General features: G+C 37.1%; 1 protein-coding gene across 3 annotated transcripts in view; it reads right to left on the bottom strand.

The window, feature by feature from the left end:
- USP34 (ubiquitin specific peptidase 34) overlaps positions 1-12,820 on the bottom strand; it is a 225,921-nt gene that overhangs the window by 130,999 nt on the left and 82,102 nt on the right. For all 3 annotated transcript variants that reach the window (XM_012764850.3, XM_076000817.1, XM_076000816.1), the window contains 4 exons: positions 12,185-12,798; positions 8,746-8,960; positions 2,972-3,087; positions 2,753-2,880 (listed from right to left, as the gene is read on the bottom strand). In XM_012764850.3, coding sequence (XP_012620304.1) covers positions 2,753-2,880; positions 2,972-3,087; positions 8,746-8,960; positions 12,185-12,798 — 1,073 coding nt within the window. The remainder of the gene's footprint in view (positions 1-2,752; positions 2,881-2,971; positions 3,088-8,745; positions 8,961-12,184; positions 12,799-12,820) is intronic.

Here is a 12,820-nt window from a genome sequence, read left to right on the forward strand (position 1 = left end):
GAAAGTACTAAAAGCATGAAAATCTATTTGAGGGAATTACTGACGAAAACTTCCATAGTATCACCAGAGATCCAGACATCCAGATATAAGATGGTCATCAAACTCTGGGAAGATTCATAGCAAATAGAACATCTCCAAGATACATAGTAATTAATCTGGTCAAAGCCAAAATTAAAGAGAAAATTCTACAAGCAGCTAGATGAAAGCAACAAATGACCTACAAAGGAAAACCTACCAGGATAACAGTAGACTTCTCAGTGGAAACCTTACAAGCCAGAAGGGAGTGGGTACCCATCTTCAATCTTCTTAAATAAAACAACTGTTGCCTAGAATTTGGTATCATACAAAAACTAAGTTTCACATTTGATGGAGGAATTAAGTCTTTTCCAGACAAGTAAACATTGAGAAAATTTGTCGTAACTAGACCTGCCCTGCAGGAAGTACTCAAATCTGCATTATACAAAGATCAGCACAATAGACACCCACCAGTGTAAAATCACCCAAAAGTTAAAGGTCAAAACCCAGATACCACAATGGCTCAAAAGGTAAAACAAAGCAATAAAGTTCTATGCAACAGGATGAACAGAAATCCATATCACTTATCAATTCTTTCAATAAATGTGAATGGCTTGAACTTCCCACTGAAGAGACACAGGCTGGCTGAATGGATAAAAAAACACAAGCCAAGTATCTGCTGTCTCCAGGAAACATCTAACTCACAAGAACACATTCAGAGTCAAGGTGAAAGGATGGAGAAACAACATTCCATGCAAATGGAAACCAAAAGGAAGATAGTATAGCCATTTTCATATCAGATAACATAAACTTAAAGTCAACAAAAGTAAAGAAAGACAAAGATGGTCATTATATAACAGTGAAGGGAACAATTCAACAAAAAGACATAACAATCCTAAATATCTATGCACCTAACACAGCTGCACCCAGATTCATAAAGCAATCCTTACTTGATCTAAACAAAATGATAAAGAGCAGCATCTTAACAGCTGGGGTCTTCAACACCCCACTGACAGAATGGAACAGGTCCTCCAAGCAGAAAATAAACAAAGAAACAATGGACTTAAACATGACTCCAGAACAAATGGGCCTAACAGACATTTACAGAACATTCTACCCCAAAGCTACTGAATATATATTCTTTTCATCAGCTCACAGAACTGATCTAAGACTGATCACATCCTACACCACATGTCCCAACAAATTCAAAAATATGTATAAATCTAAGTACACATCTCAAAATTATGAGGCAAACACATCTATGCAACCAGCACACCAAGATCAAGAAATAAATCATTATCAGCATCCCAGAAGCCTCCACTGTGTCCCTTTCCAACCACTAACAACCTAAGGGTAATCATTATCTTGAGTGCTAAGTACAATAATTTACTCATTTTGAAACTTGATATAATAGATATACTCTTTTGTGCCTGGTTTCTTTCATGTGACATTGTTTATAAGATTCATCCACATTGTTCCTTGTAGTTCATTTGCTGTTATTGCTATATAGTGTTTCATTCTATGAATAGTCTACAATTATCCATTCTACTGTTTTTTGGTTTTGTTTTTTATTTTGGCATTGGGATAGCTATAAAAGAATAGTTATTTTGAATAGTGCTGCTATGAATATTCTTGAATGTGTCTTTTGGTGACCATCTGGAAAGATATCTGTTAGACACAAGCTTAGAAGAGGAATTACTAGGTCACAGGGTATGGAGATGCACATTTAGGGAGCATCAATTAATATAATCATTTTAAGAAAACTGGTGTTTTCACCAGTTTTAAAAGACTTTTAAAAGCAAATTAACATTTTACAATTAACTGCTCTGAAACCTATGTAAATGATCACACAACATCCATCCGGCATTTTTTTTAAATATGCCAAATGAGGCAACTAATCCACTAAGAGTCCTATTAGTTGTTAGAATGAGCAATTTTTCTATTCATGACTGTTCAAATTATAGCCCTTTAAAGAAGAAAAATAAAAAATAAAATATTGAATTTACTTTTTCTAATTCACTTAGAGAAAAAATATTTTGAGGCACTTAGATATTATATAAAATCAGACATTTATAGCAGGCTTGGGCAGAAGAGAGCCGAAAACAATGTATTAATAACTGAACTGTCAACATATATACCAGGATCATGTTTTTACTACATAAGAGAATGGAACATTATCAGAGTAGAATAAGTAAAGGGAAACCTGAAACTGTATAAATTGAATAGCACTGAAAAATCAAGAAAATTGTAATGAACTGAGCCCCAATGAGAAGTACATAAATATAAGGCAAAACTCAAACTAGAAAAGAAACACTAAACAAATTCTTTATTAGAAACCACTTTATTAAATTATGATTGATATACAAACAACTGCATATACTTAATGATTACAACTTGAGTTATTAACTTTTTAGGTACTATAGAAGCTAAGACAAAAGATAAACCCATTGGAAGAATGATGTTATCAAAGTGTTTATATTTTAGTTTAAGTTTAATTTCACTTATCCTAGTTAGCTTCCTTTATATATGAGATACTTTAAGAAGATTCAACTGTAATTTGAAAACAGAGTAATCACCACTGTGTTCCCAGAATCAAGAAGAGAATAACTATTATTATTCCTTTATTTCTGTTGGAGATCTGATATGGGTACATTAAATACTACACAAACACTACACCTGGTAAGAATGCGCAAAAAGAATTTTGACTTCTGTGTAAAAGTTTTTAATTCCTCTTTACCTGTTGTTTCCTAAGTTTTCAAGGCAACCTTCAATGAATCTCATTCGAATCTGTCTATCCGTAAACCAACACACTAAGGAACAGAGAAGTTTCTCTGCTTCATTTATTAATCCTTCAGAAAGATTAACCTACAAAAAATGTACATACATAAAGTTATTATTTATCCTAATTGCATCTTGCAGAAATCTTGTAGTCTTTTGGCTCTATTAAAAAACTTACCGCATCATCATCTTGGACTATATCCCACAACAAAGTGTTTCCTTTCTTGCAAACGTTATCCAAATTAATGTCTGTCACAGCATTACTGTTAAACTGATGTTTATGAACTGCAGGTCCTGAAGGGATAAAACATAGTACACTAAAGAGGAGTGCAGCTGACTGAAATTGGAAATTATAGCATTCATAAAGTTAACAAATCCAAAGAAAAGATAAGAATAAAGCTCTTCTTTAGATCACAAAATAAAACCATATTCATACAATACCTACCGTATGAATGGAAATGAATAATGTTGTTTAGAGTTTGGTAAGGCTAAAATGAAACAAATTTTCTTTCCATAATCTTTGCTATTTCTAATAAATATGATTATTTGATATTTTTCCTATGTTGAGAACTGTATAAAAATACTTAAAACTAAGCATGAATAACTTATTAGAAATAATTCTTTAACCAAGGGACATTCCTCTAAATAACCTTCTGTATAGTTTCTCATAATCCCTATGTTAAAAAAACCCCACCATTTTTACTGAAGATAATTTACCCCAAAACACAATTAAATTAAAAGTTTCTGTTATAATAATCCAAGGATCAGCATGGTGGCTACTACCTGTAATCCTAGCATTTTGAGAAGCCAAGGAAGGAGGACTGTTTCAAGGCCAGGAGATTGAGACCAGCCTGAGCGACACAGCAAGACCCACAAAAATTAAAAACGTAGCTGGGCACAGTGGTGCACTGTAGGTGGGAAACCTGTGGCCTTCTGGATCCTTAAGTGCAGCCTTTTGACTGAATCCAAACTTACAGTTCTGTGTTCTAAATGTCGCTAATCCCTGATCCCATTCTCCAGTCCAAGGATTTGTTCTGTGAAGTTTGGATTTATTTTATTTTATTTTACTTTTTTTTTTTGAGACAGAGTCTCGCTTTGTTGCCCAGGCTAGAGTGAGTGCCATGGCATTAGCCTAGCTCACAGCAACCTCAAACTCCTGGGCTCAAGCGATCCTCCTGCCTCAGCCTCCCGAGTAGCTGGGACTACAGGCATGTGCCACCATGCCCGGCTAATTTTTTCTATATATTTTCAGTTGGCCAATTAATTTCTTTCTATTTATAGTAGAGACGGGGTCTCGCTCTTGCTTAGGCTGGTTTTGAACTCCTGATCTCGAGCAATCCACCCGCCTCGGCCTCCCAGAGTGTTAGGATTACAGGCATGAGCCACCGCACCCGGCCTTGAAGTTTGGATTTAATCAAGGGGCCACACGTGGGGATCTTGAGGCTACAAGTTCCCTACCTCCTGGGTAGGCATTTGAGGTTGTAGTGAACAATGATGACACCACTGCATTCCAGCCCAGGCAAAAGAGCAAGACACTGTCTCAAAAACAAACAACAACAACAACAAAAACAGAAGACGAAGACAAAAACAAAAATTTGACTTCCCAGATGCCAGGTTAAATAATCACTAGTAGTATGTTAAGCAAAAATGCTTTTTTGAAAAACAATTTTACCATGAAATTTACCCATTGTACATGCACAATGATTAAATTGAGAATTGTACAACCATCGCCACAATCCAATTTTAGAACAGTTTCATCATCCCAAAACATTTCCTTATACCTAAATATCAGTTAATCCCTAATCTCATTCTCCAGTTGAAACTTCTTTTGTCATCTCCACAAACCGTTTCTAGAAAATTTCATGTAAATAAAATTATATAGTATGTAATATTTTACACCTGCCTCCTTTTACTTAGTATGTTTCTGAGGCTCCCTGTAAAAGATAATATTCCATGATATAGAAATAATACATTTTGTTTATACATTAACCAGTTATAGAAGATTTGGATAGTTTCTAGTTTTTGGCTATCATGAATGATGCTGCCATAAACATCTGTGTAACAAATCTTTGTATGATTTGCTTTCTCTTGGATAAATACCAAGGAGTAGAATTGCCGAGTCATAATATATATGTTTAACATTTTAAATTGCCAAATGTTTTCCAAAGTGGTTGTGCCATTTTACATTTCCATCAGCAATATATGAAGCACCAGTCAGTTCCTGTTCCTCCACATCCTCCTGAACATGTTGGTATGATCATGATCCTTTTAATTGCAGCCATTCTAATAGGTGTGTAGTAGAATCTCATTGTGATTATTAATTTGAATTTCCCTAATGACTAATGATGTTGAGAATCTGTTCTTACACTTATTGGCCATTCATATTCCTTCTTTGGTGAAACATGTCATTTGCAACTTTTTAATTATGTTGCCTTACTTTTTTTTTTTTTTTTTGAGACAAAGTCGCACTCTGCCTGGGCTAGAGTGCCGTGGCATCAGCCTAGCTCACAGCAACCTCAAACTCCTGGGCTCAAGCAATCCTTCTGCCTCAGCCTGGCATGCACCACCATGCCCGGCTAATTTTATTTATATAATTTTTTTTTAGTTGGCCAATTAATTTCTTTCAATTTTTAGTAGAGATAGGGTCTCGCTCAGGCTGGTTTACAACTCCTCACCTTGAGAGATCTGAACCACCTCAGCCTCCTAGAGTGCTAGGATTATAGGCTTGAGCCACCACGCCCGGCCTGTTGCCTTACTATTGAGTTGAAAAAGTTCCTATATATTCTAGATACAAGACCTTTATTAGATATATAATTTTCAAATATTTCTTCCAGTCTGTGGCTTGTTTTTGTTTTGGGGTGGAGGTTGTTTTGGTATTTACCTTTTAAAATTAATTTTACTAAAATATAATGTACAAAAATAATCCAGATTAGAGAACATTTCTATCACCCTAGAACATTCCCTTATGACCCTTTTAACAATCAGCCTCCACCCCCAAATGCTAGGCTATCACTGAGCAGATGTATACCATTACAAATTACTTTTGACCAGGCATCCTCAAACTATGGCCCACGGGCCACACGAGGCTGTTTTTGCCTGTTTGTTTTTTACTTCAAAATAAGATATGTGCAGTGTGCAAAGGAATTTGTTCATAGTTTTTTTAAAACTATAGTCCAGCCCTCCAACGGTCTGAGGGACAGTGAGCTGGTCCCCTATTTAAAAAGTTTGAAGACCCCTGCGTATCACTGAGATTATAGTATGTACTCTTCTGTTTCTAACTTCTCTTGCTTGGAATGATTTTTGTTGTTGTGGGTTTTTTGGGGTTTTTTTGTGTGTGTGAGACAGAATCTTGCTCTGCCACCCAGGCTAGAATGCCAAGGCTTCAGCCTAGCTCACAGCAACCTCTAACTCCTGGGCTCAAACAATCCTCCAGTCTCAGCCTCCTAATTAGCTGGGACTACATGCGCATGCTACCACGCCTGGCTAATTTTTTCTATTTTTAGTAGAGATGTAGTGACAGGGTCTCGCTCTTGCTTAGGCTGGTCTTGGACTCCTGGGCTCCTGTCCTCAAGCGATCTTCCCACCTTTGCCTGCCAGAATTCCAAGATGACAGGCGTGAGCCAAAGCACCTTGCCCGGAATGTTTTTTGATATTCTTCTATGATGTTGCATGTATGAGTAGCTCTTTCCATTTTATTGATGAGCAAATTCCACTATGTGAATATACCAGTTAATTCCAAGTTAGGGCCTTATGAGTAAGGCAGCAGGCATGAACATTTAAATCTTTTTTCAGACACATGTTTTCATTTCTCTTGATAAAAACCAAGGGCAGGAATTGCTGGGTCATATGGTGGGTATATACTTTACTTTGTGAGAAACTGATAAAACAGTTCTCCAAAGTGCACATATTTTATACTCAATAGCAATGCATGACAGTTCCAATTCTACATCCTTATCATCAGTCCCTGTTATCTTTACCCATTCTAATAGGTATGTAGTAGTACCATATTGTGGTTTTAACTTTCATTTCCCAGATTAGAGACACTGAAAATGCACTTACTGACACTGAGAATGTATGTATTGACTATATCTTTTTTGAGGAATCTGTTCAAATCTTTTTCTCATTTTTATATTTGTCTTACTGCGTTGGAAGAGTTCTTTATTTTTTTATTTTTTTTTTTTATGTAAGAACATGTTCTGTAAGGAAGAGTTCTTTAGTACTAAAAACACTGTAATACAAGGTTGATGTGGAGAGCATTAATACATATAATCATTTTTTTAAATTTCTAACTCCATATATTGAAAAATATGTCAAATACTGAATAATCAAAAAGAAAATATGAAATAAGAACGGTGACTATTTGGCATCAAATTGAATCTCAATCTTAACCTATTCATTTCTTTTTTTATTTTTAGAAAAAAATATTTTTTTTTTTTTGAGACAAAGTCTGACTCTGTTGCACGGGCTAGAGTGCGGTGGCATCAGCCTAGCTCACAGCAACCTCAATCCCCTGGGCTCAAGTGATCCTACTGCCTCAGTCTCCCGAGTAGCTGGGACTATGGACATGTGCCTCCATGCCCAGCTAATTTTTTCTATATATTTTTAGTTGGCCAATTAATTTCTTTCTATTTTTAGTAGAGACGGGGGCTCGCTCTTGCTCAGGCTGGTCTCAAACTCCTGAGCTCAAAGGATCCTCCCGCCTCAGCCTACCAGAGTGCTAGGATTACAGGCGTGAGCCATCTCGCACCCTGCCTTAACCTATTCATTTCTTTCTTTTTTTTTTAAGACAGAGTCTCACTTTGTTGCCCAGGCTACAGTGAGTGCCGTGGCATCAGCCTAGCCCACAGCAACCTCAATCTCCTGGGCTCAAGTGATCCTACTGCCTCAGTCTCCCGAGTAGCTGGGACTACAGGCATGCACCACCATGCCCGGCTAACTTTGTGTATATATATATTTTTTAGTTGGTCAATTCATTTCTTTCTATTTTTAGTAGAGATGGGGTCTCGCTCAGGCTGGTTTCCCATTCCTGACCTTGAGCAATGCCTGCCTTGGCCTCCCAGAGTGCTAGGATTACAGGCATGAGCTACCACCCCCCGCCATCCTATTCATTTCTTAACAACCACAATAACAATAAAAAGGTCAAGGTAACTTACCTAGACAGATCATGTGCAAGGAACATTTAAAATCAGTAAGTTGTTGCCAAAGTCCATAAGCTGTGTCTCTAAGTCTGATCATGGCCTTTTAGCATAAACCCCATCAGGTTTACTTATATTGTAACATACTGGCATTCCAAAACCCATTTATTAGACAACTGTTTTTCCCTTTCTTATTTTTTCTCTCTTTCCTCCTTAATATCCTACTACTCCTTAACCTCCTCTATCCTCCACTCTTCCAAGTCTGGTCATGCTCTATTACTTTTTCTTGATTTAGATTGATTAGAATAATCCTTTCTCAAACATTTTCATCACCACAGATGAGAGAAACACCTTGCTCTTCAGCAGTCACCCCCTTCCTTTTTCCCCTCAATCCTCCCTAGCCCCAAGTGATCTATTTTCTGTCTCTACAGATTTGCCTATTCAAGACATTTCATATTAATGACAAACAATGTGATCTCTTATGGCCTATTACTTATAGTCCTAAGATTTCTGAATATAAAATCTAACACAGCCATATATTTTCTAAAATATAAAGCTACCATTCTTTCATATTATTAGTACACATTTCCATTCCCAGCTGAACATCTCTTGATGGAACTGCAGGCCTTATTTATATTTAATGGAGTATTTATAATAATTTTATTCCCTTGGAAAGAAAACTACCATATGAAAGTTATTTTGACAAAAACATTTAAGTATGGTAACACTGTTGATTCTTTTAAATATAAATTATATGTAATATAAATTATTTATGTTTTTAAGAAGGTAATATATTTTACTTACTACAGAACCTTACCTTGACTAAGATGTTCATGGTAAATGGATGCTAAATTGGGAAGGTGTTGTTGGAGATGAGATGTTAGTTCTGCATGTGAATTAATCTGAACTAGCTCCTCTTCACATCCAGATTCTTCACCATCAAAATCAGCCATATTTTTTTCTGATTTTGCACTGACCTGGGAGCTACTGCAACTGACATCATCTGCACTTAGCATATCATCAACCATATGCCTACAATGCAGAGAAAAGCAGAAAGTTAATAATTACAAATTTAAACATACTTTTTGAATCTCAAAAAATATCGCTCAAAACAGTTGGCACTCAACACACTCAAACAAAGCTACATCTGCTTTTTTTTTTTTTAAGTCAGTCTCACTCTGTTGCCTGGGCTAGAGTGCCGTGGCATCAGCCAAGCTCACAGCAACCTCAAAAGCCTGGGCTCAGGCAACCCTCCTGCCTCAGCCTCCCAAGTAGCTGGGACTACAGGCATGTGCCACCATGCCCACCTAATTTTTTCTATATATTTTTAGTTGGCCAATTAATTTCTTTCTATTTTTAGTAGAGACGGGGGTCTTGCTCTTGCTCAGGCTGGTTTCAAACTCATGACCCTGATTGAGCGATCCTCCCGCCTTGGCCTCCCACAGTCCTAGGATTAGAGGCGTGAGCCACCACACCCAGCCTGTTTTTAACAATATGTAATATTGAGAGCTTTACAAAAACTGAAAAGCCCACAATATCAAAATTAATAATTTTACAATATACACACATATTACTTGGCCTATTAACACACCTCATTAAAAGAACTTCAAAAAGAACAGTTTTAGGCAAGACTAATAATACACACTGTTATAAATTATTTTATAAACTCAAAGTCACAATGTGAAACCATAACACTTGTTTCTATTTATTCATACACTGCAGACTCAAATGAGATAACTATTGAATTTTAGGATGCAATCTAGATAAAGTTAATATTAATTGGGGAATTTTAATTCAACAAATACATACTAGGCACTCACCTCTAAAACATACTGTTACAGGTACGTTAAAGCAGCAGTCTTCAACCTTTTTGGCACAAGGGACCAGTTTCATGGAAGACAGTTCTTCCATGGATTGTGGAGGGTGGGGATAATTTCAGGATGATTCAAGTGTATTACATCTATTGTGCAGTCAAATGTCTCTGCTAATGATAATCTATATTCGCAGCTACTCCCCAGTGCTAACATCACTGCCTCAGCTCCACCTCAGATCATCAGGCATTAGATTCTCATAAGGAGTGCGCAACCTAGAGTCCTCCCATGCACAGTTTATAGTTGGGTCGGCACTCCTATGAGAATCTAATGCTGCTGCTGCTCTGAAAGGAGGTGGAACTTTTGTGGTGATGTGATCTATGGGGAGCAGCTGTAAATACAGATGAAGCTTCGCTAGCTCTCCTGTTGTTCACCTCCTGCTGTGTGGCCTGGTTCTTAACAGGCCATGGACCAGATATCAGTCTGTGGCCCATAGAGTTGAGGGCTGCAGCACTAAAGCATGTAAAGACAAAAGGATAAAAAAATAATATGAAGTTCAGGGTTGATTTAGAGATTCACTAATATCATGATATGAGCTAAAATGAAAAATTAAATCATTAAGTCTTGTGGGGTAGAGGGCAGATTAAAAGATCTCTAAGGTGCCAAACTGATCATATAGCACCTCAGTTTGTAATACACTAATTGCTTTGTCTTCATGAGCTGTGCTGAGGACAACTTTGAATGTTTATATCTATAATGTCAGACAATAAGCAGCCAGTAGTTCTCAATCAATGGGTGAGTTTGGCCCATAAGAGAGGACATATGGCAATGTTGAGAGACTTTTTGGTTGTTACAACTATGGGATGCTACTGAAATTTAGAGATAGGGGCTAGATATGCTGGTAAATATTCTACAATGCACATAGTAACATTCACACTGCTGCAAATTCAAAATAATAAATTATCTGGCCCAAAATGTCAACAGTGCCAAGGTTGAAAAACACTGCCTTAAATGTAGATGTATCAGTGATAAGAGTAAAATAAAAAGGCAAAGGAAATAAAGTAGTAATATGTACAGATATGTAACTCACACAAACAACTAAATTGAATTCAAGAAGAATTCTGGCAAAAAGAATTGCCAACTCTAAGAAAATTCATACTGATAAACCATATGTTTATGCTTCATTATCTATTCAAATACTACTACTTTTAATGGTAATAATAAATAGCAGCTAACATTTAATGAGCACTTATTTTATACTGATCACATCAGCCCATGAAATCCTTACAACAAACCCATGAGATGGGTATTATTGTTCCCATCTTTTAGATGAGAAAAATTACATACTATACTAAAGATAATACCACCAGTAAGTGACAGAATCAATTATGGTTAAATACTGGGGATATATTTCATAGATAATCAAAAACGTTTATATTGGAGCTTATCCTTGTTAATATCCTAAAATTAGAAGATGCATAAAATTTCCCTTTCATCATCACAGTTCAGTGGAAGTTTCCACAAGCAATCTTTTTATTTTCCTTTTATTTTATCATATTGTAGGGGTACAAATATTGTTAGGGTTACACATATTGCCCCTGCCATTCCTCCCCCTGCCCCCCGCCTTGCCAAAACATCTTTTTTTTTTTTTCTGGAGACAGTCTCGCCTTGTTGTCCAGGCTAGAGTGAGGGCCATGGCGTCAGCCTAGCTCACAGCAACCTCAAACTCCTGGGCTCAAGCAATCCTTCTGCCTCAGCCTCCCGAGTAGCTGGGATACAGGCATGTGCCACCATGCCTGGCTAATTTTTTCTGTATATATTAGTTGGCCAATTAATTTCTTTCTATTTATAGTAGAGACAGGGTCTCGCTCTTTGCTCAGGCTGGTTTCAAACTCCTGACCTCAAGCAATCTGCCCGCCTCGGCCTCCCAGAGTGCTAGGATTACAGGCGTGAGCCACTGCGCCCGGTCATCACAAGGAATCTTTATCTGCTTTTTAGGCAGTTATTACAGGGATTGTAAGATCTGAATCTGCGTTGTCCAATATGATCCCCACTAGCCATATGTGGCCTTTACACACGTAACAAGTGGCTAGCCTAAATTGAGATGTGCTGTATATATAAAATATGCACTGAATATTAAAAAATTAGGGAAAAAAGGAAGAAAAATATCTTACTAATTCTTATACTGATTATATGTGGAAATATCATAGACAATACTGTTTTAAATAAAATATAATTAAAATTAATCTGACCTTTTCATTTTGTGGTTTTAAATGTACCCCTAGAAAACTTAAAATTACCTATTTGTAGCTTGTATTCGTAGTTTGCATTATACTACTACTAAACAGCAATAATCTAGAATAAATTGCAACTGAATAAAAGATAGACTATAATAATTCCCCCTAAAGAAAATATAAGCTGATCTTTATTGTGAAGTAGGCTTACCCATCATGATGATGGTGGTGGTGGTGGTGGTGGTGGTGATGGTGCTGTGGACCAATAAACTGCCGACAATTAAATAATTCATTCCCAATAGTCTCCCCAAGGAAGTCCCCAGTTCGTGTGATACAAGACTCCTGAGATCCTTGTGCTATATGAGCAGCATTCATTTCCCCTGAAATATCATGTTCTGGGTCTTCAGAGTGTGAACAGGCATCCAGCATTCGTATTCGATTATCTACTGATGGTAATGACTCAGTGTTAAAAACCAGGTCCTTTCCTGTTCCACTGCTTGTCCCATTTCTTTCTGATGGGCCTTGGGAATCCCCCAAGCAAATGCCTGCTTGACTCTCTAACTTTCTGTTCCGAAGATCAGTACCACAACTGCTTTTGGGAGGATTATGACCATGATCGTCATCATCTTCATCTTCTTTAAGGGCTTCAATATCTGCAATGTCTTCTGACTGTACCTCACTGCCAGGGCTCCCAGCTGATTGGCTTGCATGGCTAGAATTGACCTCATTGCTAGATCCATCACTATGCCCACTACTGCTACCAGGACCACTACTTCCATCTTCACCACTATTGGCAGTTTCATCAGAACTTCCCTGCATAGATTCCTGCATTTTGAAACAAAGAGAT

This window comes from Microcebus murinus, chromosome 3, assembly GCF_040939455.1.
Source record: "Microcebus murinus isolate Inina chromosome 3, M.murinus_Inina_mat1.0, whole genome shotgun sequence".
In the NCBI taxonomy this organism is placed as follows: domain Eukaryota; kingdom Metazoa; phylum Chordata; class Mammalia; order Primates; family Cheirogaleidae; genus Microcebus; species Microcebus murinus.